The 26,064-nt window shown below is 36.2% G+C and overlaps 4 protein-coding genes across 7 annotated transcripts in view; 2 read left to right on the top strand and 2 right to left on the bottom strand.

Moving 5' to 3' along the window:
• Positions 1-173: 173 nt before the first annotated feature.
• LOC135167969 (WD repeat-containing protein 48) lies at positions 174-4,023 on the top strand. Its single transcript, XM_064131726.1, has 7 exons — positions 174-807; positions 1,245-1,674; positions 1,803-2,284; positions 2,468-3,051; positions 3,148-3,339; positions 3,412-3,658; positions 3,793-4,023. Exons 1-7 carry the CDS (start codon positions 760-762, stop codon positions 3,853-3,855), a joined length of 2,046 nt encoding a protein of 681 aa, XP_063987796.1. The 5' UTR covers positions 174-759; the 3' UTR covers positions 3,856-4,023.
• A 620-nt stretch (positions 4,024-4,643) lies between these two features.
• LOC135167973 (haloacid dehalogenase-like hydrolase domain-containing protein 2) lies at positions 4,644-6,970 on the bottom strand. The gene is made up of 4 exons (XM_064131734.1): positions 6,837-6,970; positions 6,000-6,299; positions 5,681-5,891; positions 4,644-5,484 (listed from the first exon to the last, which is right to left on the bottom strand). The coding sequence occupies exons 1-4, from the start codon at positions 6,929-6,931 to the stop codon at positions 5,311-5,313; spliced, it is 780 nt and encodes a 259-aa protein (XP_063987804.1). The 5' UTR covers positions 6,932-6,970; the 3' UTR covers positions 4,644-5,310.
• Positions 6,971-7,104: 134 nt separating this feature from the next.
• The window catches only part of Rhogef3 (Rho guanine nucleotide exchange factor 3), a 47,783-nt gene continuing 28,823 nt past the window's right edge, over positions 7,105-26,064 (top strand). For 2 of the 3 annotated variants that reach the window (XM_064131703.1, XM_064131701.1), the window contains exons 1-2: positions 7,105-7,570; positions 25,326-25,496. In XM_064131703.1, coding sequence (XP_063987773.1) covers positions 25,360-25,496 — 137 coding nt within the window. In that variant the 5' untranslated portion in view covers positions 7,105-7,570; positions 25,326-25,359. Of the gene's footprint in view, positions 7,571-23,005; positions 23,107-25,325; positions 25,497-26,064 lie in introns of those variants that run through there. The other variant, XM_064131702.1, reaches the window with a different exon arrangement.
• Positions 8,361-15,677, bottom strand: LOC135167972 (venom acid phosphatase Acph-1-like). 2 transcript variants are annotated; one of them, XM_064131732.1, is made up of 8 exons: positions 15,458-15,677; positions 14,070-14,177; positions 12,371-12,478; positions 11,232-11,497; positions 10,847-11,003; positions 10,349-10,472; positions 9,806-10,020; positions 8,361-9,701 (listed from the first exon to the last, which is right to left on the bottom strand). In XM_064131732.1, the coding sequence occupies exons 1-8, from the start codon at positions 15,488-15,490 to the stop codon at positions 9,444-9,446; spliced, it is 1,269 nt and encodes a 422-aa protein (XP_063987802.1). In that variant the 5' UTR covers positions 15,491-15,677; the 3' UTR covers positions 8,361-9,443. The 2 variants fall into 2 exon arrangements, with proteins under 2 accessions (XP_063987802.1, XP_063987803.1); XM_064131733.1 differs by lacking the exon at positions 14,070-14,177.

Below are 26,064 nucleotides of genomic sequence, written 5' to 3'. Positions count from 1 at the left end.
AAAATAACTAACACAGGGGTGCGTAATGGCGCCAAGCGAGAAATCGGAGGTGGTGACCTCTATGGAGGCGAACATCACACCAAAAATATATCGAGAGAATCGAGGAGATTCTCGTCGACTCATACCCACGGCAGGTGTTTCCAGAATCCCCCTCCACCATTTCTCGAACTTCCCCTTACCCCGCCACCCAGGTCCATTGTTCAGTGCACAACAAACTTGAGTGTGGTCACCCCATGCTCAAACCTCGAAAAAAAAAACAGTTAAAAACCGGCAAATGCGTAAATATCAATCGACTGATTTTCCATCGATTGCATGAGAAGGACCTTGAGTTTGACCATAACTCCTCATAAATCGGTTATTCGCGGTGACGTTCGAGATGGAGGAAGTCTCCTCATGATTATTCGTACCATAATATCGCCATTTTTTTGGCATTCTGGTGAAATTGTCAACACGATCTTTGCCACTACCCTGGGAATGAATTAAAGAATTGAACACTGTGAGCCTTCAAGGACTTACGCCCTGCTCTTTTTGAATAGTTTATCAAGTGGTGGGTGTGTGTGAGTGACTGTGAGGGAAAGAGGAACTATCAAACCGGCACTGGAAAACTTTCATATCCGAGTCTAAGAGTCATTTGTTAATTGGCGATGGTCGTCGCACATTTGTTGGTTGTTGCCCCAACAGGATAGGATTTGTGGAGTGCATGTGGTGTCAGGTCATATGTCGTGGATTCTGTAGAGGGATTCAAGCTGGTGGATATCGATGGCTGCACACAAGACAGGTGGGCAGAATGCCCGGAAGAAAGTTCAGGTGAGATTGTTGATTAAGTGTCACAACGAAATTTCTAATGTTTTTAGTCGATTGTAGATCGGGATCGATAGTCTGAACTTTCGTTTGTTTTTATTCTGAAGACTATTTTTCAGTCTTCGACTGAGAGGTCACTGGCTCGAATTGTACCATTTAATTAGGAGATACCGCTAATGTGTCTTCATCTGTTCTAATTAACAATCAGGAGAAAGTGAGATAAATCGGCCGTTCTTTCAAAGTCGATATCTAAAAAACGGCAGAGTCGAAACTCCACATTTTTTTTTCATTTTGACGGGCATTCTATAATCTTTAAATTGCCATGTGATTCGCCCAAATCGCATCGTCTGGTCCAGAGATATTCACAATTGAGTCCAGAATAAAATTCTATGATTTTAGTTTATTGATAATCGCTGATGCTATTGATGAAATTTATTCCAAAGGTATCGATGGTTATTCGCGATGAAGTCGAGAGAAGACACCGTGCCGGGGTGAACTCCCTCCAGTACGACCCAGTCCTGCACCGGCTCTACTCAGCTGGTAGAGATAGTATTATTAGAATATGGAATTGCAAAAATATGAAGGAGCCGTTCAATCAGTCGATGGAGCACCACACGGATTGGGTTAACGATATTGTTTTGTGCTGTGGAGGAAAGAACCTCATATCGGCTAGCTCAGACACCACGGTGAAGGTGTGGAACGCCCACAAGGGCTTCTGCATGTCCACGCTGAGAACTCACAAGGATTATGTCAAGGCTCTTGCTTATGCCAAAGAAAAAGAGCAAGTGGCCAGTGCTGGATTGGACAGACAAATCTTCCTCTGGGATGTCAATACCCTGACAGCTTTGACAGCCAGCAATAATACTGTGACGAGTAAGTGAGTGAGGATGTGGACGTCATGTTTATGTTTTGTTTGGCCTTTTGACATTTTTTTCAGTCATAAAATTACTTTCTGGGGAGATTTAGAATCAAAATCACAGGGGTTTGACCTTAAATTACAGCTTCCTCGTTAGCCGGAAACAAAGACTCCATATACAGTCTAGCCATGAATCCTCCGGGGACGGTGATCATCAGTGGTAGTACAGAAAAGGTGTTGAGGGTGTGGGATCCCAGAACGTGCAACAAATTGATGAAACTTCGTGGTCATGCTGACAACATTAAAGCCCTTGTTCTGAATCGTGATGGGAGCCAGTGCCTGTCGGCGAGCTCCGATGGTACAATAAAATTGTGGTCATTGGCACAGCAAATGTGCGTACAGACATTCAGAGTACACACTGAGGGGGTCTGGGCATTGCTTGCCACAGACACATTCAGTCATGTCATATCAGGGGGACGGGACAAGAAGGTCATAATGACGGAACTGAGGAATCCTGACAGGTACACTGTCATCTGCGAGGAGAGGGCACCTGTTCTCAAGATGGTTATGACACCTGATCAGTCCAGCATCTGGGTTGCCACCAGTGAATCCACTATTAACAATTGGGTAAACACGATTGATTATTTAATTGGGTTAATTACTTTGTTTTATTTATTAATTCCCATCATTCACTCAATTTATCTATTTAACTTTGCGAGGACTGTTCAGTTGGTTGAGATTTATTTATTAATTAGTGAGAGGAGAAAGGGAAAAATATTGTAAAAAATCATTTTGATCATAAATTTTCAGTTGATAAATCAAAAGGACTGGCAGTGCGGTGACTACTGCGTTGACGCAGCAAGTGTTGGCCCAGGGGGAATGGTCCCTCGCAGTACAGAACCTGTGCAGAGAATACTCGGTGGTCCAGCAATAAGACATCACGTAATTCTAAACGACAGGAGGTATGTCCTCACGAAAGACACCGAGGAGAATGTCGCCCTCTACGACGTTCTTAAGGCCTGCAAAGTCGAGGATCTCGGACGAGTGGATTTCGATCAGGAAGTGAAGAAGAGAAACAAAATGGTGTACATTCCCAGCTGGTTTAATGTCGATTTAAAAACTGGAATGCTGACCATTCATCTCGCACAAGACGAGAACGACTGCTTCTCGGCGTGGGTTTCAGCACGTGATACTGGAATTACTGACAATGATAGTGTCGATCAAAAAGTCAATTACGGTAATTTACTGTTACAAGCACTACTCGAGCACTGGTGGAAGCCCATTCACGCGGATGAGGAGAACGAGGCGAACAGTAATGATGGAACGGGACAGGCACATTCGAGGGATGGAAATTCTTATTTCTCGGTGCCAGGACATACGCCTGTAATTTTCAGGTACTGCCTCAAGAGATAGAACTCTTTATTTTGATAAATTTGAAATGATAACATTCTTTAAATCTCATTTTTGGATTTTTACAATTTTAATTTCAGTGAAGTCGGTGGCAAGACCCTGTACAGATTGCTGGTGCGAGACGCTGCTGGGGAGACAGAAAGAGCCCTTCTGAACGAGACAGTTCCCTCATGGGTAGTTGACATCGTCGTAGACAAAAATTTGCCTAAATTTATAAAAATTCCATTTCACCTGTCGCCCCATCCGTCTTGCGGCTTCAAAAATTGTAAAAAGTACGTGATAGTTCAACCCGATTCTCTCAAATGAAACCAATATAACTAATCACCTCGATTTAATTTTTACAGGGATCGATTGATTGCCAACGACTTCATTCAAGTTCGCAAAGTTGTTGAGCATGTTTATGACAAAGTTCTGGGGGCAGGGAGTGACTCTGGCTCAGTGGCTGGCGGTGGAAACACTGTGTCCGGTGGTTCACCAGCTGGAGATCGTGCCAATACTGATTCCAATGCTGATAATTCATCGCTTGCTGAAGAAAAGGTGGAACTACTCTGCAATGATCAAGTGTTGGATCCTTCGATGGATTTACGAACGGTGAGAATTAAATATTTTTTTTACTGTTTTTATTATTTATTTCCGTGCATCATGGATAATACCATTTATTTTTACTACTTTACTCCTGAATCTATCAATTTTTTTTTGCTAAAAAAAATCAATTTCACTTTTAGGTCAAGCATTTCATTTGGAAAAATTCGGCAGATCTCACACTCTACTATCGTTCAGCCAAATAGTTAGGATGTGGCGTAACAAGCAATGGTCCTCTGAAGTGTGCCTGGTTCTGTGCCGTGGCGAAGTGATAAAAAAAAAGACGTGAAGAATAAACGAGATTGAACGTGAGTAATTGGACGATGAGTATCGTCCTCAGTACGCCTCAATGTTGCCAAAAAAAATCTACAAAAGGGAGGATGGAGAGTGTTCAGAAAATAACGAGAGTTATTTTCCAAGAGCTAAGCCATTGGTGTCCAGATAATAATTTATTTTTAACTGGAATATGATCCGATGAGTAGAGATACATCACTAGTTGTCGTTAGTAATGTCACTGGGTGTTGTTGGAATGATTTTGACAAGGAACACTTGGGAACACCCTTGGATATACTATTTCTCCAATATTTCTACTGATTACCGCGAGGCATAAGGGAATTAATCAAGTAGATAATTATCGCCGGCTCAGTTATGTGAATCTAGACGTTGAGAATGCACAATTGGTACGTGAGGGGGGAATTTTCATCCCTCTGGGACTGATGGGTGATTGATTATTGATAGACGTTTCGTCATTTCCGTTATGAGTTTATCGTATCGTACTGTAAATATCCATAATTTTCACTGTTTTTTTAGAACAGCTGTGAGAGGGAAGACATTTTCCTGGGGAATACCCTCAGAAAATGGAAAAAACTGAAAATTATTCAGAGTAGTTCCTTGAGAGTGAAAAATATATTGCGCAATGCGAGGGGTTTTTCTTACTCGTTCGCTATTTGTCTTCCGAAATTGTGAGGATCAATGATACCATTAAGTTCTGTTTATTTGCGGATAGTGTCGCACTACGAGCTCTCAATCGTCGAATATGTGAATTATCATTTGTTGATTTGTCGAAGTGCACAACTGGATTGATTTCACTTGCTTGTCTCCTGGGCTGGATGAATAATTTTTTTTGTGAATATTTGCCTCTGGCCTAAGTCAGTGGGAGGATATATCTGATGGGGAAATGAGGAATATGTCAATTCACTAGTTATTGAACATTGTCTGGCAGCCAAATTTTACTCAGATGAGAATAATGTAATCCGAAAAATCTCATACTTGATCGACTGAACATAATAAATATGAATTCACTGGTATTTCCCTGGGTTTTTGATTTTTCATGTGTAATAACTATTTTTATTAATGAAATATTTTTTATTCACAGATTCCGAGGTTTAAATATGTCTGGGTTAATCAATTACTTGACATTAATCTCAGAATTTCGGCAGTAATTGAGGAAAATTGTAAATTAAAATTAATTAATGTTTTCTAGAGAATTTAGTGATGAATAATTTCAGTTCTAGTTTAATAAAATTGTAAAAAAAACATGTCACGGATGAAAATGGAGGAAAAATAGGGAATAATGGCTCACATTCAAATTTTTCATCTTCATAAATTACATTCTATTGTTTTTCGATAAATGGGGGGTGGGTAGAATTAATGTCCATGTATTACGCTTCTGGGAATTCTTTGAGAACTTCATTTACCGCTTCAACGAAGGATGGAACAACTTTGGATGGTGGGGGGGATATTGATGTCTCATCTCCTGGACGGTATTTTCCAGTCTGCACCAGAAAGCCTCGGATGCCTGCTGCTTGGGCCCCGGCAACGTCGTCCCTGACGTCCTTGTAAATATAAAAAATCCGTTTTTATTTATTTCGGATGTTCCTTTGAAGCCAGAATGTTATTTCATTAAAATTAAATGAAGATAATTTCAAACCGAGGCACTCATTAATCATATCACACGCTATTTTTCTAAATTTTCCCGCAGGTGTCAATAAAAATAAATTATTTGATTGAATAAATATCACATGGCCTCACATCCCCTATCATGACAGCATCCTGAGGGGCTATTTCCCCCAGTGCAGCTTCGAAAAACCCTTTCGTCGGTTTTCCAATGACTTCGGCTTTGACGTTCGCCGAATACTCCAAGCCTCGGATGAACGCACCAGGTCCCAGGGCGAGTCCATCCCCACGTTTGTAATATCTTCCCTCGTGGATGGCGATCAGAGATGCCCCTTGTAACAACAGCCTACGGCACATTTTTTCGCAGTTATTGGAAAAAAATAAAAAATAAAAATTTTCTTTCTAGAAAATTTATAAAAAAAATCCTGCACATCGCTGGCTTCTCGAAAGGTACCTAAACGCTTGATTCATCTCATCATAATTGAATTTTTTTGGTGCCAGTCCCACAACGACCGCAGTGAATTCCCCATCCGGATTCTGCAGATCCTGAAAATCCTCCATCGCTGCATCGTCAATCATGAGAAAGGGATTGAGTTTGCGAGCCTGTAAGACCTCTCGCGCAGCCCCCAGTGAACTGAATATTTCATTTTTTGCAATATCGAAGCCGAGTTTATTCAATCGATCGTAGAGGCAGGACTTTGATTCTTTCGTTGTGTTCGTAACGAATTTAATTTTTACGTCGGTCGTACGGAGCCTGGAAGTGAAGGTTTTTATGAGAAATTCACCGTCTTTTATATGTTTCCTAACGTTCGTAAATTACTGAATTTATGTTATTATTTCAGATTGAACTCAAATTCTTGTTAATTACACCTCCACAAATCCTCTTTCCTCCCCCCCGACAAAGCAGATCGAGAACGCTCTGAGAAAAATAAATATTTGCAATGCAATGATTTCAAATTCGAGGTGTTTCGCGGGTCTCAGCGCCGCCATGATGCTTGCGCTACCCTCCACGCGCCTGCGCGGCGGTACTGCCAAGATGGCGGTCGGTAACACTCGCGCTATTACGCGTCTCGCACGTCTACTCATTATTTTCGATTAATTATCCTTCTCAAAACGTCCTAATTAGTCCTACGATCCTTTCATCCTGTTAAGGAAGTCGAGGCGACCACTTTTGAGCCTCCAACCTCCCCAAACGAAGAGAATTTGTGGAAATTCGAGTTCCTGTCACTTCGGCAGTTTATTACACCGCTAGCCCCCTGCCCTCCCCTACAAAATGGCGACGATCACCTGCCTTTTCAGGGCACTCACGGCCCCCGGAATCACAGAATTATCGATGTGCAAGGTTCCACTGAGGTCAATTAACACTGCTCTAATTTTATTCACCATGATGAGCCCCCGAAAGACCGAAAAATCATCAAAACCGTAACAAGACGAGAGCAGAGGACTTGAGGGGTCTACGAATAACACCAAACATGTATTGGTTCTAACGACCTTGAGGCTTACTCCGGATGTTATTGACTGCTGTTAACTTACCAACGGTATGTAACACCTCATCTGTACTTCCTCGCGATCAGGAGGGGAATAATTCACATGTTTGGGGGAATCATCTACGAGGTAATCAGTTTGAATTTTAACATGCCAATTGCCTGAGGGTTTTGTGGATTCAAACGAAGAGTGGAACAACAATACTGGGGATCCTGATCAACAGATATAATCATTCTTCGTTTTTTTGGTGTGATTCCATTGACTGAAGCTGACAAACACATAAATAAATATTTTTATGACTTTAATTAGTTGTGAGTGAGTGATTGAAGTGTTTACGTGATTCATCGATGTCCAGGTAGTGAACGATTTAAAGTGGAATTAATAAAAAAAATAGTAGCAAACGATGAACTGAGTAGGTGATTTTTAATTTTTAATTAGAGTCTAGTGTTGGTGATAAAAGTGTTGTGTAAAGTGTTGTGTTGAAATGTGAAAAATCCAGGTGAGAGAATGAGCGTCAAGGCTGAGGAGCATGATGTAATGGTGAGTAGACTGCAAAAATTTACCATTGCATGGGTTGGAATATGATTCATGGTGGAAGGGATTGGGTCTGGTATTATCTATTAATTCCTTTGACGCCTCCTACGCGGAGAGAGCGTTTAACAATTTTTTTTCGAGGATATCTCGAAACATAAATGATCTAGCATTGTCATTCCGGTTCTATCCAATTACTGAGGGAATTTAGGATTTTTCTGAAGGGCTAAGAATATTTTTTATCGAGCCCCAAACCCTTCGGAATTTTTCCGAATTTTTTAAATGAGGCACAAGAGTGTGTTAATTTCAAGCAAAAATAGCGTTTATATTTCCGAATTGTTTATTAATTTTTACTGAACAATTGAGCTACAATTCCTCATCACAATTGTAACGTAATTTGACGAAATATCAGCGAAAATATTATAAAAATCTCTGCAGTTGCTTCAAACGTTTGTCGAAGTGTTCTTCACATGTCGAGCACCAGAATCTGACCTGGGGATCGTGGATAACACACCCCAGCCTTTGATCTATCCGAGATATCAATAGTCAGGGGAATGTTGATGAACTAGACAGCATATGTCAGGGCTTGATTACCCATCAAAATAAATATTCTCGTCTGACATGTTGAAGAGCACTTTGATCAGGATAAGTGTCGACCACTGGATATGAAACTCCACCTTTTCGAGTCATAGCATTTATTAAATTCCTAAAAAAGTTCTCCTTATCTCAGCGTCTTTTATATCTCGAGCAGACGGCATATCATTCTCCAAGGGAGGCATTATCTGAGGGGGGGCGAAAGGGCGAAGGGGGAGGGTGGGCAATAGAAAGTGCAGCTTTGTGACTGCTCGAGACTCTCACACCTCACCAATTCTACCTGTTGCTAAGAGAATAATTTTTTTGTCTCGTCCAACGTCTAGAATTGACTTTCAACTTCAATGTTAGTGACCCATTAAGTTTCTAAAGATCATAAACAATTTTTTGATTTTCTTACACAAATTACAATTTAATTTATCTCTCATTTTGATCTATTTTGAATTAATTTGCGATTAAATTACGTCAGAATTCTGAAAATATTTTTGAATGTTATCATATTTCCAGGAGAATCATATCATGTTTTTGAATGACAACATGATTATGATAATGAGATTCTTTAATTTGATTTTTGAATGACTGAAAATTTCAGGTACAATAAAATGATTATTATGACGATTTTTTTGGAAAAATGACCCGAATAATGAGGGCAATGATAACGATAACATTTAATTGCATTGAAGCCCAGTTAATTAATTGAAAATAATGATTACAACTGGCGGAAGGTTTTCGGGCAATAGCCAGTTACATTTTGTAACTATTTACGTTAAATATAATTATTATGCGGTTTAATAAAATTTAATAAACAATGAATTACACGTGGTAGGAGGAAATACTAATGTATTAACTATAATTTATACCACACGTAATGCTAGAGAATTTTTAAAACTTGTTTTAAACGCAAAGGTTAAATGACGGTGAAATATAATATTTCTCACTGTAACGATTTGCTAAGTGTTATTGGGGTAAACGAGGTTCTTGAACTCTTCACCTCGGGCCTGTAGAAAATCCAGGAATCGATCTGAATTCTATCTATATCGTTGCATTCGACCGCTCAATACTCTAATTTAACGCGAAATGGAGAGAATTTATTTTTGAATGATCGGTAACGTCGGTGGATTATTAATTAGTGAAAAATCGTGGACGAAACGTCAAAGGAAATTTTTTGTTGAGTGCATTTCGTCGGTGAAAATTAATAACAATCATAGAACACATAGTGTGTTATAATGTATGTTTCGTTAACAATGTAATACCGTCCAGTAATTGTCTATTTCTCATTATTTTCTCAACACTAATTAAACATAAAAGAGAATATAACTAACGTCAGGAGAGTTGAGAACTCGACGATGATTTTTGAACCGGATGAGCCCTTGGACAAACGACGATCCATTTTATTTTCATAGCCGTTGTACGACCAACAGTTGCCCTCCTTTTCATTCGGTATTACCTCCTGTAAAATGTTGAGAAAGTCCTCAAAGGGACAGAGCTCAGGACAACCAGGAATTCGTTGGCTCACCAGATGCTCCGTAATTCCGGTCCACAGGAGCACCTGAAACGTATTTTAGTCTGAAGGCTTTAATAAATAATTAAAGGGTTGACGTATGAAAAATGAAAATTTTAATTTGACAGAGGGCAAATTGTAGTTGGTATTACCTTTACGTAGTAGCGATTTTTCTCGTCTTGAAGGGTCTCGAATATTATTGCTGAGCCGTACAGGGGGATGACGGGATCGTCGGTGCCGAGAGTTCGTGCCATAGAAACGACGTTTAACTCGTGGGCTGAGTAGAAGAAAGCTTTTACAGTGGGTGGATCCAGCTTTTCCGATCTCAGAGCTTTCATGTTTTCAGTTATTTTTCTTAAGAGAGGACCTGAAATTGTCAGTGATTTTTAAAGGGTCGGGGGATGAGGGAAATTTAAACGTTAATTACAGCGATTTTGATTAGTTTTTCAAATTAATATCTAGGAAAAACCTTTAATGAGTTATTGAATAGTTAGGTCCTTAATAAATTAATTAACAGATTGCTCCCTTGGAAAATTGATGTATTAATTAATTTATTGATTAATTAAGGGGGTAGAGGACCTCGGAAAGTCAAAGTTTAATAAAAATTACAGAAGGTCCCGTATGAGTTTTGAATAAATGTTGAGAGTAGTCACAATGAGTAATTATACAATTATAATTTAATTGGTACAACTTACCGCCATTCAGACGTCTGAGTCGTTTCGTGTACGACCTGAGATGAAAATCCAGGGCCGTGATCTCTTTCATAGGATTTGGATAAACTTTGTGTACCCAGTGAGGGAGACTCAGATTTTGTGCGGCCTTGGAGACAAATATTTGAAGTGAAAAATGGGGTGAAAATAGGGGCGAGTGGAAATTGACACTCATGACATTTTCTTCAATCTCTTCAGATCATTGAACTTTTTTTTTTTACAAAATTCGGTCTGACAATTCCAACAAAATATCAATTTGTCGAATGTTCGTTTTTACGGGGATTGGTCTCTCATTTAATGATAGTTAGTGAGAAAAAAATAGCAGATGGTAATTCGTTAATTGCTCATTAGCGAAGAAAATGGTTATCAATTGATTTATCTATTTTTGTTAATTTTTTTTGTGAATTAAAAAATATCGTAGTGAGGTCACAGACTCGATAATAGAATTGGATGAACAATTATGGAAATTCGGGGATAAATTACCTGTTCTTTGAATAAATTATATAAATAATATACTGCTGATGTTTTATCAACGGTTTTTCCCGTGTGTTGAGTCAAATAATCCATCGGCTCTTTGTATTTTCGTATCATCTCCTGGACGTGATCTTGACTTAGGAATTTATTGTACTCGGCTACGTATCTGGAAGTAATTAATTGAGTTAATTAAATTTTTTCAAGATTTCTCTCTCCTGAATTCCTAAATAGAATATTAAATAGTAAAATTTAAAGAGAGTGACAGGGGACAATTGATTAAATAAATACCATCAATTGTCTTCTAATGTTTTTTAATTGATACGAAAAAATATAAAAAAATGTTCAAAAAATTAAAAATTAATAAAAATCAAGGGGAAACTCTGTGATCACTTACTCGGGGCAGTGATGGGGGAAGAGGAGTCCATCCTTTTCGTTGGGGGTGAAAGTGGTAAAGACTGGTAACCAAGGAAGTCTTGGATTCCACGTTTGCTCCTCGGCGGGTGGAAATAGGCCCGCGAGGACCAGTTGAAGGGACATTTGGGTCCTCGGGATATCTGTTGATTGTCCGTAGATCAACTCCGAGGTGTAATGGGGGCCGAAAAATTTATCGTATCTCTCTCGCAACATTTCTCCAATTTTATACTCACGACGTTTTCCTTCCTATAAAAATTCGTTGAATTTTTAGAAAAAAAGGAAAATTTTTGGGGCAGTTCAGGGGCCTTTTTAAGGAGAGTGACGTCCATTTTTATATTTCGGGGGAGGGGGGGATTCTCTATAGAAATTGAGTGATTGAGGGCGTGATAAAATTGCAGTCACAGGGTTTGAATAATTTTCGGGAAATTTTCACAGAAATGAGAGAAGAAAATTCATTTTCCGGAATTTTTATAAAATTTATCTTTTCCGGTAGCAACAAATGGGATTAAATTAACCAATAATTTTTGTTACTTTATAACTGGCTTTAGGATATGATTAATTGAATAAATAAATTTAATTCCCAAGGGCTGTTGTTGTGGGATTTAAATAAATAATAAAAAACGCCTCTGACAGACAGGGAAATGACGTCGAGGGAATTAATTACATAATTGAATACAATAATGTTCCAAAATGGACAATTGCAGACTCGTCGTATGAATATTAGTTTAATTTGAATAGAAACAGTTTATCCCCACTCGGTCTCATCCAGGCAGACTGTCTTAATTAACATAAGTATCTCATCAGCGCATCAGGTCTTATCGTCTCCGACAACTCAGACTTTAGTTTACGTACCTCAATTCGATATATTCGATATGAGGGAAGTACATTAACCCAGAGAAGACTTTATTGACGTCATACTAATTAAATTAATTGAATTAATTGATGGAGGGCCTTGCAAAAATAAAATGAAGATAAAATCAATAAAATTAGGATTGAATTGAATGATCAATTGGTTAAATTGTCGAGGGGGCTCAGTATTATTGTCTGGGGGTGGAAGGGGGGGTCCGAGCTTTCAGAATTTATTTTATTTACAAAGGGTAATGAAGAAAAAACACTTACATTTGTCAAGCCTCCATTCTCGATAGGATAATACGAGTGATTCCCCCAAGGATCAGTCGGATAGTTCTGATACTCCTTATGGGGGATCTTATCTCCATGACGAAATAACTGCATTAAAAAACATTGACATATGTTACGAAACTGTATAACAATCCTAAGCAACAAAAAAACATTTTCCAACAATTTTTTTAAGCTCCAGTACCGCCTCATGTTTTTTTTTTATTCAGAAATTTTTTTGGAAGAAATTGGGTCTAATTGATGAGGAAAAAATATAATTTTGAGGGATAAAATAATATTAAATGTTAAAGGATATGGGAAAAGGTTATTTAACATTAATTACAAAGAGAAAATAATTTAAATATTCCAAGAAACATAATTTAATTCAATTGAAAAATATTTAAAAATTCTGGATAAAATGGAATAGTAAAGATAATTGTGAAGTTTTGATGTCAGTTGGTCTTTTTTTATTTCTCACAATTACTCAACTCAACCATTTTGTTATTTTATTACTTTGATTAGTATTTGGTGTGACATTGGAACCGTAATGTTTTCCAAGATATGGTTTAAACCTTGAAACAACTGTTTTTAATAAGCAACTGTAATACTTGTTATATTCGCCTCAATGTTATGAATTATCAGTGGAATTGGTGGTACGTAAAATCAAGTATAGGATTAAATTTACAATGTCCCAGAACTTCCGCTTGAATATTTCATGAGATGATGGAGCTTGACTGTTAAAGCACATTTATGCTCCCTTCACCGCTGTCAATCGGTTGAAAATTTACGATAAAACAGGATTTACGTGGTGCGTCTCAAAACTTTTCGCAGAATCACTTTAATTATGCAAGACATTATGCTCTGGATAGAAATAAAATGGAAATCAAATTTTTAATTGCTGTTTATTCACGAGAAACGAGCAATTTTTTTTAATTGGGACAATTAACTGGTGCTTGAGGATTCATAAATTCAAATGTTACCATTTTTGCGGTGAACTCAATGTCTATTTCCGTTAATTTATACGAGAATTTTAAAGGAAAATTCTCTCTTTTAACATTTTTTTTATAATTTAATGTGAAAAATAGACATAAAGTAATGAGCGAAAATTCTTTGGCAATTAAAAAATTTTAAAATGGAAATATTAATGGAATTTGCAATTAGATTGAGATCATTTTATTGTTTACAAAATATCGTAAATAATTAAAAAAAATATTTGGCCAGGAGAATAAAAAAGTTATTGAAAATTGCGAGTTTTGAACAGAAAATTCGTTAATCACGTGATCAAAAGGAGTTAAATTCGTGGGTTTTTTAATTGTAATCACTCGGTTCTTCATTAAGTATTCAAAAATAAAAAAAAAATTTTTTTAAATGTTTTTATGGCAAAATTCTGCAGTTTTCATAGACCTTTTGTATCGTACAGCAATAAATCACTATAATTCAAGGATATTTTTTAATTTTCTTCCGTCATGTAAACTCGATATAAATCATTTCACTCCACCTCGCGGTTTCTCACACCTCAAATAAAAAAAAACCATGAAAATGGAGTTAAAATGCTGTTCCACATCCGCAATTTCATCTAAAATTTCACCCAATAATTACGATTCCGTCGCCCCAATTTCCATAGTCACTTCCCCAATCGGTAATCGAATCCTTCCACTATTTCTATCGAAATACCCCTTTCCCCAGTGCGTGCTAATCTCACCACATGAAGAAGTCTGACTTCCGGCTCCCCTGTGGCCGATCCAATGAGAGCTTCTGCTGTTAATAAACTGATCAATAAAATAATCACTTTTTTTTCCATAATGTCGCACTGGAGAACAATAAATATCGAGAAATCACTGATTTTTTTCTCTCGCAATTCGCAGAAAATATCAATTACTCGCTGAATTTTTTTTCGCGCTCCCTACGACTACTTCGCGGTACGATTTCCACCGTTTATCTATGCAAACACCTCGACTGTCTTCTAACATAATCCGGTGAAAGACAATCACATGTATGGGGTGGGAGGATGAAGTACACTTGGATTTTATTGGTTTTATACGTTCGCTTGACCGGCTAACGCTGGATATTGTACTTCTTGGGATCAACCGAAAGGTAGAAATAATGAAGGTCATGTTGATTTGGGGTGGGGAGGGGAGGGGGGTGATGGTGGTGAAGGGGGGGCAAATGATCGTTGAGCTGTCGGCATTTCAATCATAATATTATTTGAGTAATTATGTAATTAAGGGGTATCATCAAGTGGAGGAAAAAGTGCGGGAAAATTACGGGGAAAAAAATTTGAAAATATGAGTTTCAGGGGCAATTTGCGAGGGACATTAAATAGGGAGTGAAAGAGGGGATGAGGGTTTCCACGTGGAAAAATGGGGACGGGAGATATAATCGTAAAAATAATTTTTTTTGTTGTATTTTTAGTGTAAGTTTAATTTATTTATTTATTTATTTTTTTTGAGAAATTCTCGAATTTTTTTAATCATAAATTTATCGGGTTGTTGAGAGAGACTTTGCAAAGGGGGTAAATAAATTTATAATTGAATAGTTTTGGGGATTACGGGAAAAATTCTGAGGAAACTTCAACGTCAGATTTGAAATGGGGAAAATTATGTGACTCGTTAATGAAATGGTAATGGAATATTAATAGAAAAACCAGTTTAGACTCATTTGAAATAATATTATTCGAGGAACTACATTCACTCCATGATTTTCACATTCGTCACTCGGGATTCCCTCGGACGGCGGTAAATTTCGTGGAGATGATGTTGTTGTCTCAGGGCAATGTACGTAATTCACGATGACAAGTCATTTTCCGGGGATTTTCGTAAAAATAAAAAAAAACTTAAGAAAATGCCCCATTTATCGTGTCTGCAGATGAAATAATTATTGAACGTTCGACAATTTTTTACGATAAAATTTTTCTGTAAAATTTTCCGATCCTTCGGGAAAAAATAATTGAAGAATTTGCCCCCTCCCCCACAATCATCATCTGTTGGATTAAATCAAATGGAAAAAATCGTAGAATTTCCGAAGTGACTCACAGAATCCCCAATTAATTTCCAATTAATCAATTTGTCATTAATGTAATTTTACCGTTACTTTTTCTGGAAAATTATTGAATTTCCACCGCATAATCAGCGGATTCTCATGACGCGTTTCATGACCACACGCACTATCAACTTATCGACACACAAATCTTCCATAAAAAAAAAAAATATTCCTGCATTATCATGAAATCCCGAGGTAATTATTTTCATGAGTAATTTGATATCAATTATCGCAGGATCGCATGCCACCGATGCTTAAGACATTACTGCGCGGCTAGTCTGATGCAATGTTCCCTTTTATTCTCGGTATTTATTGAGTACTGCAGTGTCAATGCGCCGATTCATATCGCGGGCAAATACAAATCGCGGAGATAACGGGAGCGGAAAAATGAGTAATTGCTCTAATGATGATTATTTTTTTTTTTCGAGGAAAAGTGCGCACCCGATACACGTTCCATCTTTGCATACGTCTATATAATATGATACAATGCACTGGAGGCACTTTCCCATTGTTGGTTAACGTGTCCTTCGAACGCTGATCGAACTGATAGATCACATGTGGCCAATCGCGACGTTTGATCGGTTCTGGACGTGTGAAAATGCCGATCACTTTGTTATTGGCGATGAAAAAAATCGATTTTAGGTCATTTCCGGGACTACTTTAGTTACCAAGTAATTATTTGTTTAATTAAATGCCGTTTCAATGACGAGAAAAATTAATTTATTGGTTCACGATGAATGAATGCAATAACATTTCGTTTTTAATAAATTTATTGGGAAAATGTTGGTGAAATGAATATAAAATAATTCCATCTGAATTTCTGGTTGAGGAGTTAACAATTCGATCCACAGGGATTGGATTTTTTTACAATTTTATAAATATATTATTTGATTAATTAACAATAGAAGTCGTAATTAAAATGATTAAACTTCCGCAGTAAATAGTTACAAATCATTTTCATTTTATTTCAATAATTCAGATATACAATAAATCACTTGATTCGTCAGCAATGGTGATGAAGCATTTGTGATAAAATTATCAATAATGATGACAATAAATAACCGTAAATAAGGAATTAAAAGAGTAAAATCTAATTACCATACGGCATTGCACGAATCCTCAAGATTTTTATCCCTTCGAAACATATGATTATTCATTAAATCCGTGAGCTTGATGATTACCATATTAATCCCGGATAATTGGAATTAGATAAGCAATACCCCCTCCCCCACCCCACGCGCTTGATTGTCGCATTTACAATTCAATTTTATTTTTATTTTTTTTTTCAATTTTCTTTCAACACACCGCACCCCATCGCCACCTCCGAATGACGAAAATACGGAAACGGGTGTGGATTACTTCTCGTTTACTTTTCTGATTAATTTTGTACCTCTGTTTTTTTTTTTAATTCTTAATTATTCATCTCGGTGAACAAATGGAGATGTCGGTGATAACACACCCATACACGATCCTTCTGTCCACCTGTCGTTCAAGGATAGTGACGAGCCTCCGAGAAAATTATACCGAGTCTACCTGCGGGTGACATTGAGAATTATTGTCAGGTTATTGTTAATGGTGATGGTGGTTGCTTTTGTCATAGATGAAGTAATACGTTTTAAGGGATATGCGAATGTGTTTCATGGGAAAATATTGAAAATTATTTCCATGAAAAATGATTTATTGGAGAGGAATGTAGTTGATTTTTTAATGATTTTTTTTCTCATGAAATTAACGGAAAAATTATGACAATTAAAAATATAGATTTTTTTAGTGGAATTGTTTGAGGAAAATAGTCCAATGTCTATTTGAGCTGTTAAATTTTAAATTATTTAAATAACACGATTTTTCTGTAGAGAAATAGGTGAAATAACGTTTTAAAAAATGAAAAACATTTTGTTGAAATGAAAATTAATAATACTATTGATAATAATAAATAAAAATTATTATTAGTAATATTGATGACAACAGGGATGGACATAAATTAAAAATGACAATCAATCTATTATAATTAATTATTGTGATAATGAATGATCGATAATATCGGTATCTTCAATGCCATCTCCATGATACCAATGGATTTTTCATAATTTTAATGTTTAACATTATTGAAAATAGGTCAGGTGTTATATATCTTCCCTGCAGGTCTCTCAGATAACCCCTCGATTAATTATTTCGGGGTAAATAATTGACAGAGTGTAAAACTTCGTCAACGGTTAATAATCATTAAATTTTCGTGCACCAGTTTCAACCGCACAATTTAATCATTTTCAAGGACACTGGGAGATACTATCGAGCGCTTTATTGTTCATATTTTTTTTTCGGTTGGCTATGTAAATTGGATGGAAAGTACCTGGTGTACCTGCTCTAGTCAGATTGTTTGGGAGATAATGTTAACGATTTTGTTTAAACATTCACGTTATCTCTAATTTTTTTTCGGATTTTTTCTAATTTTTTTTTGGGAAATATTTTTCTCCCTTTATAATTGATATTTTCCCTTCCAAGTGACCTAGGGCCCTGAGCGACCCGGCCTCGTCATCGATCCCCCAATCCTGGGGTACGGTTTTTGACATTGAACTATGCAAAGCCCATGGCGCTCACCCAATATTCCCGCTACCTTGAAACAAAATTTTAGGTCAAACGGGACGACTCAATCGTAAACGAGAGAATGTCATGACACTCCACTATAAAAAAAAAAAAAAATGACAATATTATCTCTTAAAAATAACAATTTAATGTCAATAAATACGAAAGCCATCTGAGCACTTCTGGATTACACATTAATGTCACATCTTAACCTAGTAATTACTGATGAGGGCTAATGAATATGTGAGCCATGCGCCAATTTTTTTTTGTGGTCGAGTTATTAACTCAAATCAATCAGTTCGACAGTTTCACGTAATTTTTGACTAAATTATTTATCGCTTGCCTCATATATTAATCAATATTAATTAATTAATCAGGTAGTCGAGTCCCAAAGTCTTTCGTAGTTTCGCGCAATTTTTATTGAATTATTTATTATTAGTTTTCGTACGGGAAAAATTTCCGATGACGTTGACAATGAGCCAATAATTTTTATCTATTGGAGGAATTGACACTGTTGGGGGAGGGGAAGGGCCCGCGGGGATTTTCCCATTGCCTTGAAACATCTCACCAGGTAACTCTGGGATTTCCGTGGGGTAAAAGGGGCGAGGGATCGACCCACTTTGCGACTCCTCGGAAAAGAGATCCCGAAACTTTTGTCAGTCTTATCTGTTTTACTTTGGATCTTCGAAAAAAAAAAAATCCTGTGGGTCGGACACACGGCAATCGATCGATAGACTTCGTCATTCAATATTTAGAGAAGGAAAAGTTGAAAGTCAATAACTGAATTAAAAATAAAAATTATCCAAATTAATTATCAAATTTTCACTCACTTCATTCAATTAATAATTAATTTATATCATGTGGTGATATTTTATTGGAGACCACCAGCATATTGGTCACAATAAACATTGATATTAACTCACTTAGACCATTCCCATAAATTTAATCGATAAAAACCATTTGGATGATGAAATCGAGAAGAATTAAGGTCTCAGTGGAATTTTTATTTAAATTTTTAATTTCACATATGAAAGTCTTGAGGGATTGATGCTGCTGAGCATGAAAATACGTGGGTTGAGTGCTCAGTCATGAGAACACTCCGATTTCAGTTTGGGGAACCACATCGTATGTATGACCCACACTTCAACCCTCGTCATGGTACGACTAGACGATTCTGGGACACTTCGAGTAAGGGAGATGTCTTAGTCAACTTAATCTGCAAATCCCAGTGCTTTTGAATTAGTGGATTAAGCGGGGAGTAGACATCTGGAACGTGTTAAGGCGATATGGAGGGTTCGGGTGTTAGTTGAGCTTTCAGTTGGCCAATGTCGTATAAATATTGAATATATTGTTGTAAAGATATTTTAAAACTTCAAAGAAATCATTATTTTTACAAGATTTTATTCCCCACCGCGTGAATTAATTAATTAATTGATTAATTAATTAATTTTAAACTTTCTGTTCTCGGGGGCCTTTTGGTAGTTGTGCAATTGTACTTGTTAATTATTAGGGAATGGAAAATATTTATAATAATTGGTGGATAGATGCGGTAAATGATAAGTTTGAAATAATTGGAAATAATTGGCTCGAAGGAGTTTGAAGTTTTGGTTTAATTGCCATTTTTTAATTGGATTTTTCAGGTTTGGTAGTTTTGAAGGTACAATTAGGTGGAAATAGTTAAATTGTTAATTAAAATACTCGTGAATTATTCGTGTTATTGTCATCAACGGAATGATGGTAACATTCGGGAGACGAATGAACGTCTGACCAAATATTTTCCCCGACTACTTGCTCAGGAGTCGTGAATCTTTGATGGCGGACGAAGTGGGGAGATGACTGACGGACTCGGGGTGAAAAATAGTTATTTTGGGGTAGACCAAGGGGTGGAGTTTATTTGAGTTAAATAAATGGGTTTATTGAGATAGTGCGTAATGGAAGTTTTATTCATATTTGCGAACGATTTTTATTTGATTTTCATTCACTTGAAATAGAGCATTAAAAATAAATAAATAAATGTTTCTGCTATGGAAATGGAGATTGTATCACTACAAAACTGGAGAGTCAATTTATCAAGTTGCAATAACTATTTTCAATAAGTAAACGGAAATATTTTTAACGTCAATAATTTTTTAAATGGAAGCAAATGTTTTCTCGATACGAATGAAGATATTTTTGAAACTAAAAATTTGTCAGTTGTTAATAATTGAGTATCTAGTAATGAATTAATTAATTCAAGTGGAATTAACACATGAAAAAATTTCAATAGAATCAAATGCAATTTTTTATCGGGAAATATCGAATCGCGAGAAGTGAAAAACTGTCGTATTAATTATAAATCATTTAATTAAATAATTTATCTTAATGATCTATTATTCACTCACATAATTTAATAACTTTAATTATCCCTTCTTTTGAACTGAAGCAAAGTGAAATATTTCAAGATCTTCTCTCTAAAATTTTCCAGTTAATTTTTGTTTTTAATTTATTTCCCCCACGAAAAAAATCAAGTTCCTCGTGAATTCCCCGGGGACTGAATTCCCGTATTCCTTGAGCCCTGTGAACGCAAAACGCATGATGTTCCCGCAATCCCCGTGTCTACAGGTGCAAGGACTCCCTCGGCGAGGGAGTCCTTTCTCCAACCAGAAAAAAAAAATAAAATAAATATAAAAATGGACCTGGACGGTACATACTCATGGAATAGGAAGAGGAAAAGCTCGTACACGAGCTACACATACCCTCGGCTACCCTCTCCAGCCTGTAGCGTGCTCCAGACCGCGGGAGGCTGCGCGGAAAAATCGATAGACGAACCAACATCGCCGAGACTCAACGCTGTTACCGTACCGCGCAGTCAACCTCCACCACCGGGTCTGAGCGTACGTTTTCCCCTGTTTATCCGTGAAAATAAACAATCGTTGAGTAAAAAATTAATCGTTAAAATCAACGAATTAACAATTCGGTGAGACAATGATCTAAATTACGTGAAATTATTTTTAGAATAAAATAAAATTCGGGGAAAAAAATTGTAAAAAAAATTCCTTCCACACCGCAAACATTAACAAAACAATAATTATTTATTTACATTTGTTCAACAATGTGAATTTAATTTTTTTTATATCGATAAAATTCTCCTATCGATGAATTCACGTTTATACAAATTTTAGAAAAAAAGAAAATTATATTTGATGATTGAATTATTAATTTACCGAATAACAAAATAATCGGGGGATAAATAAATTGTCCGGAAGACCGGATTCATAAATTTAATTACAAAAATTGAAGTCTCGTGTCATTTGACAAGGATTTCATCGGTATAATTCGAACAATTGTTACTCGAAAGGCGCCATCAATTCTCGATAGAAAAATATCGTCATCAATTTCGATGTACGTTGACAGCCAGTTAATCAATTGTCAATTTTTCTCGCACGAGAAAATCACATCGCACATCCTATTCTTGGTCTGGTGAATTGTAACAGGCTCCTCACTCCTTTTCACCACCTCCTGCCGTCGTTCGGGTCATTGACCTATCGTGGTGTTGCTGCTGGGGTCACGTTGTCGCGTTTTGCTTTAACCCCCTTGTGTCTTTCGCGTACTCACATTTTCTGATAAAGTTACTCTTGGCACGACTCAGTTACCTCTGTTATGTCAGCGGATAACATGGGAATATATATGAATATATAATATGATACGGAATAAGACGTATAAACAAATATTTTACATAATTTTTCAATAGGATTTTTTTATATTCAATCTCCCAATACGATTCGACATTCGAAAATTGCTATTCATTTTTTTATTTCACGTATTAAAGATGATATAAAATATATATCCTGTCATAATATAATATAGTGGGGCAAAACGGACACTTCTGATTTTATTGAATGCATCATTATATTTTTTTTACGCTCAAACGTATTTTTAATAATAATGAATGGAGATAAATGTTGGACTGGGGAAAATGTTGAAATATATATGAAAAATATTATTTAGATTGTCTTTTTTATTAACATATTTAAATTAAATTGTTTTTACTAAATTAAATGAGCTATTGATATTGTTGTTAATGTGAAAGGGTTCGTTTTGACTCGTGAGGCCGTTCGCAATAAATTAAATGAGAGTAACTAATTGAGTATTAATTTGCCAATCGATAACTGAACGAATGGGTAAATTGAGACTGATATTCTGATTTTCGTTGAAGAAAAAGTGTAGAATCAATATTTGTGAGAACTTTGGGATAAAATTTCAATTAACCTAGATGAAGTTGATTGAATATGCTGTATTTAATCGAAGCAGCCGTTTACATTAGCTACATATAAATTAATGTAAATGAAGGGGAAGACCCGGGTCAGAGAGAGGGAGGGATCAACCGTTTTTTCATCAAAAACCACTGTTCGAGAAATCCACTTCGATATTATAATAAAGTTGATTGAAATTTTTAACAATTCTTCACTCACAAAATTTTCCTGAATTTTTTTTTGCTGAAAAATTCGGTAAATTGCGTAGAATTCAATGGAAATTGCAATTTTCAAATTCACGGGATCTAAATATTTTAAATTAAATTGATGAAGTTTATAAACATTAATAAATATTGTTACTGATATTTTTTAATTTTAGAAGCCCAATTTTTATTTAATTTTTTATGAAAATTTACTAAGAGGGACGAGATTTTGAGGGAAAAATTGGATTTCGTGGGGAGTAAATTGAAATTAAATTAAATATTTAAGTACAATTATCCCTTAATTTTCTAAAAATGTTTGTTAGTGAGTACTGAGACTCGAGTGGAAGTACTGGAGGTGGTGTGAGAGTAACGTGGATGCTCTCAGATACCGGCATCTGGAATTTTGAGAACGTGGGAATGATAGGGAATGAAACACGAGTGAAGGAGTGACCACTGATCGATTGATTGAAACCCCTGCGGTTCTCTTTGTTAGAGGTAATTGTTGGATCGGTGGTTGGAGATATTGGTGGTGGGGTTGGTTGGGGGTTATGTGAGATGACACAGGAATTTTTCTGTGCAAGAGGTGGTGGTGGATGCCTTGGGCTGTCTGTAGATCCTGGCTGCCATGGACGAGCCCAGAGAAGGAGTCAATGGGGTGTGGGAGGAACACTTGTTCATTGAGGTGAGAAATTCTTGAGGGGGTGGTTTTTAATGGGGAAGGGGGGGAAAACGTCCCGTACGGAATACATTGTACTTTGAAAAATGTTTGAAGAGTCTGCGTTGCCCATTCACATGAAAAATATGTCTCATGATTTTTTAGATTTTTTGTAAATTTGAAAAAAAAAAAGTTAAATCCTCTCATTACATTTTTAAAAATGTTTATAATTATTTTTGAGATTCTGGGGTTGGAATTTTAACGAAGTTATTCATGTTCACGATATTACCAGACGGTGATTTCATTCAGAGAGGAAAATTCGAAAGGTCAAATCATTTTATTTTAAATTACTGGAAATGTCAGACTCCTCTAATTATTATTATCATAAACAATGAGTGTTGAAAAAAATAACTCTGTCCAAAATGTAATTCTATCGTTGAAAATCGTGAGTCGTTTAAAAAATTTAAAGCCTCGACGAATTAGTCATTGAAATTAATGAAAATTGGAACGATTCACGTAATTTTTCTAATTTTCCTAATTATCAATGTTGTTTTACTTATAAAATAAAACTTTTATTCAAATATTGCGCCAATTCTTCACACTCTTATAACAGCAATTTGCCACTTCAAGGCATACGTCAAATATTCAGTACAAAATGCTCGAGACATGAATTTTTGTCAGTACTTTTTCTCACTGCATTCAACTCGTGAAAATACTGAAATGTCGCACATTTTCCATGAATTTTTACCGTCTATTCAACTTTCTTTATCCTCACATGGAAAACTACCAGACCAGTTGCACTATCCATTTCGCATACAGTCTGGTAGTTGGAGTTTTGAAATTGGAGAGCACTTGTGATAAAGTTTGGGGGAAAGTTAGTCCTCTCGGTACTTGATTAAGATGGTGTGCCCACAGCCGACGGACGAAGAGAGTAAAATCAGATTTATTTTCAATGAGAGTTCATGTGAATGGGAGAGCACTCGAGCAGGATTGCAGTTCAATTGGCTGTTTATTACACTTAAGCACGAGGAATAACAAATTATAAAGTACAAGTACAAATGAAGCAGAAAAAAAACTATTTTTGTTTTTCCCTATTTTACAGTATTTTTTATGAAAAAAAAATCGATATGACATCATGAGAAGGTGTGGGACATTCGTACATCGGTTTTCAATTAACAAAACACGATGGAGTCGAGAAATACTGATAATACCTGATAAGAACAGCGGAAAAACTCCAACCCAGTCAATTAAATTGATGGAAGGAAACATTCAATTAATTTCACCGAATAAAATACCAGGGGAATGTTTTTATCGATGATATCGATTTCCTTTCGTATGCAAGTAACGAATAGTTCAAGTGGTGAAGCCATTAAACTGACCACGTTATAAAGTTTTACGAAAAAACTTAAAATTCCGCTGCTTGACCGAGTGGTTATTAAATAAAAAATATTCAATCGGAATTAATTTTTAGACAAATCAATGGATTTTGCTATTTTTATCAAATTTATCAAATTGTTCGTTGAAGTTCATAAAAAATTAATTTACGAACTTTCTACATTAATTAATTTACCACCTGAAGATATTCAACTGCGTTCGTTATTTTTTTAAACAAACAATTATCAATGATGAACAGCCCTATTCCCCATTTTATATTTATGTTGATTATTCAGTAAAAAATTATCTCCAAAAATTCAACAACTGTTGAGATAAATCCCCGAGTTTCTTGTGCAATTTTCTGAGAAATACGACAAAAAATTCCCATAAATTTTCCAATAAAATTTCCCGTCTCAGGGCCAGAAATTTCTATAAAAAAAAAATTCCCCCGTAGAGACGGGATATAGTACTAAAAAAAATATCCACTATCCTTTTGGAGGTAATCCTGCTATCAGATCCTCCTGGATTCTGCATTGTCCCACTGCGACGGACGTCTCTCGTCATATAATACCTGAGAACGGAAAAATCGTCGAATTGACGGCGCATCATGTGCACCACTGACGCTCGGATGGAGCCAGAAAGTTGAAAATAGCGTGAATCCACTGCTCGTATTTTCCTTCCTGCTCAAGCTTTACAATCAGCTATCTCGTTCACCAGAATCGTACACTCGAGTGGAGTTTCTCATTTTCATTTTACCCACTTTTTACCTTTCATCGGTTATTTTCAATGTAGACATGAAAATAAATTCTCAATATTCAGTGGTGATGACGAAGTTTTAATGAATTTTGTTACGATAAAACATTATGTTTCAGGACGCCTCGCTGAGTTGAATGAGGATAAATCAGAATGAACCGTCGCGATCAGGATCCACTGCTACGGCAGCACTGTAGTCGTCTTCTTCAATTGGCGGAGACGACCAATATAAAGCCAGGTCGAGGAAGTGGAAAGAGACGAGGACAGAAGGGCCATGGAATCACATCGAGGTAAATTTTCATAATTTTGTCTAATTAATTTTTTTTTCCTTCAATTTTCCTTTTATTTCAATTTTTAATTCAATTACACACTTATTTATTGTAATTGTTTACATATGGATGAACCTTATTGTTCACATTCAAATTTTTACTAAAAATATTCCTTTCTCTACATTTTTATTGATAATAAATTAAAATATTTGATTTATGAAGAACTACAAGACTTAGAATTTCGATAAATTCTTTTATTCTTCGATTTTCATTCGAATAAAATTGAATTCATGGGAATTTATGTGATTTTACAATATTTCATTGCTTAAATTCACCGATCGAGTGACGCAACATATTTATCCAATGGAACATTCTCCCAAATCCAATCGGTCCACCAGTCATAGTTTCAATATTTTTTTTCCACCCCAGCTCTCACATCCAAAAAAAAGAGAAAAAAATATATATATATTCGATTCTTATGCCCATATAGGCTGACCCACTTTGATGAATTATATTCACACAATTCGGCGACACGAATAGCTCTTATCATTCTACCGGAATTTCCATCCCCACGAGCAACCACATACAC

This window comes from Diachasmimorpha longicaudata, chromosome 12 (genome assembly GCF_034640455.1).
Source record: "Diachasmimorpha longicaudata isolate KC_UGA_2023 chromosome 12, iyDiaLong2, whole genome shotgun sequence".
NCBI lineage: Eukaryota > Metazoa > Arthropoda > Insecta > Hymenoptera > Braconidae > Diachasmimorpha > Diachasmimorpha longicaudata.
Note: the sequence above shows the minus strand (reverse complement) of the source record. Positions and strands in the feature narration are given on the sequence as shown.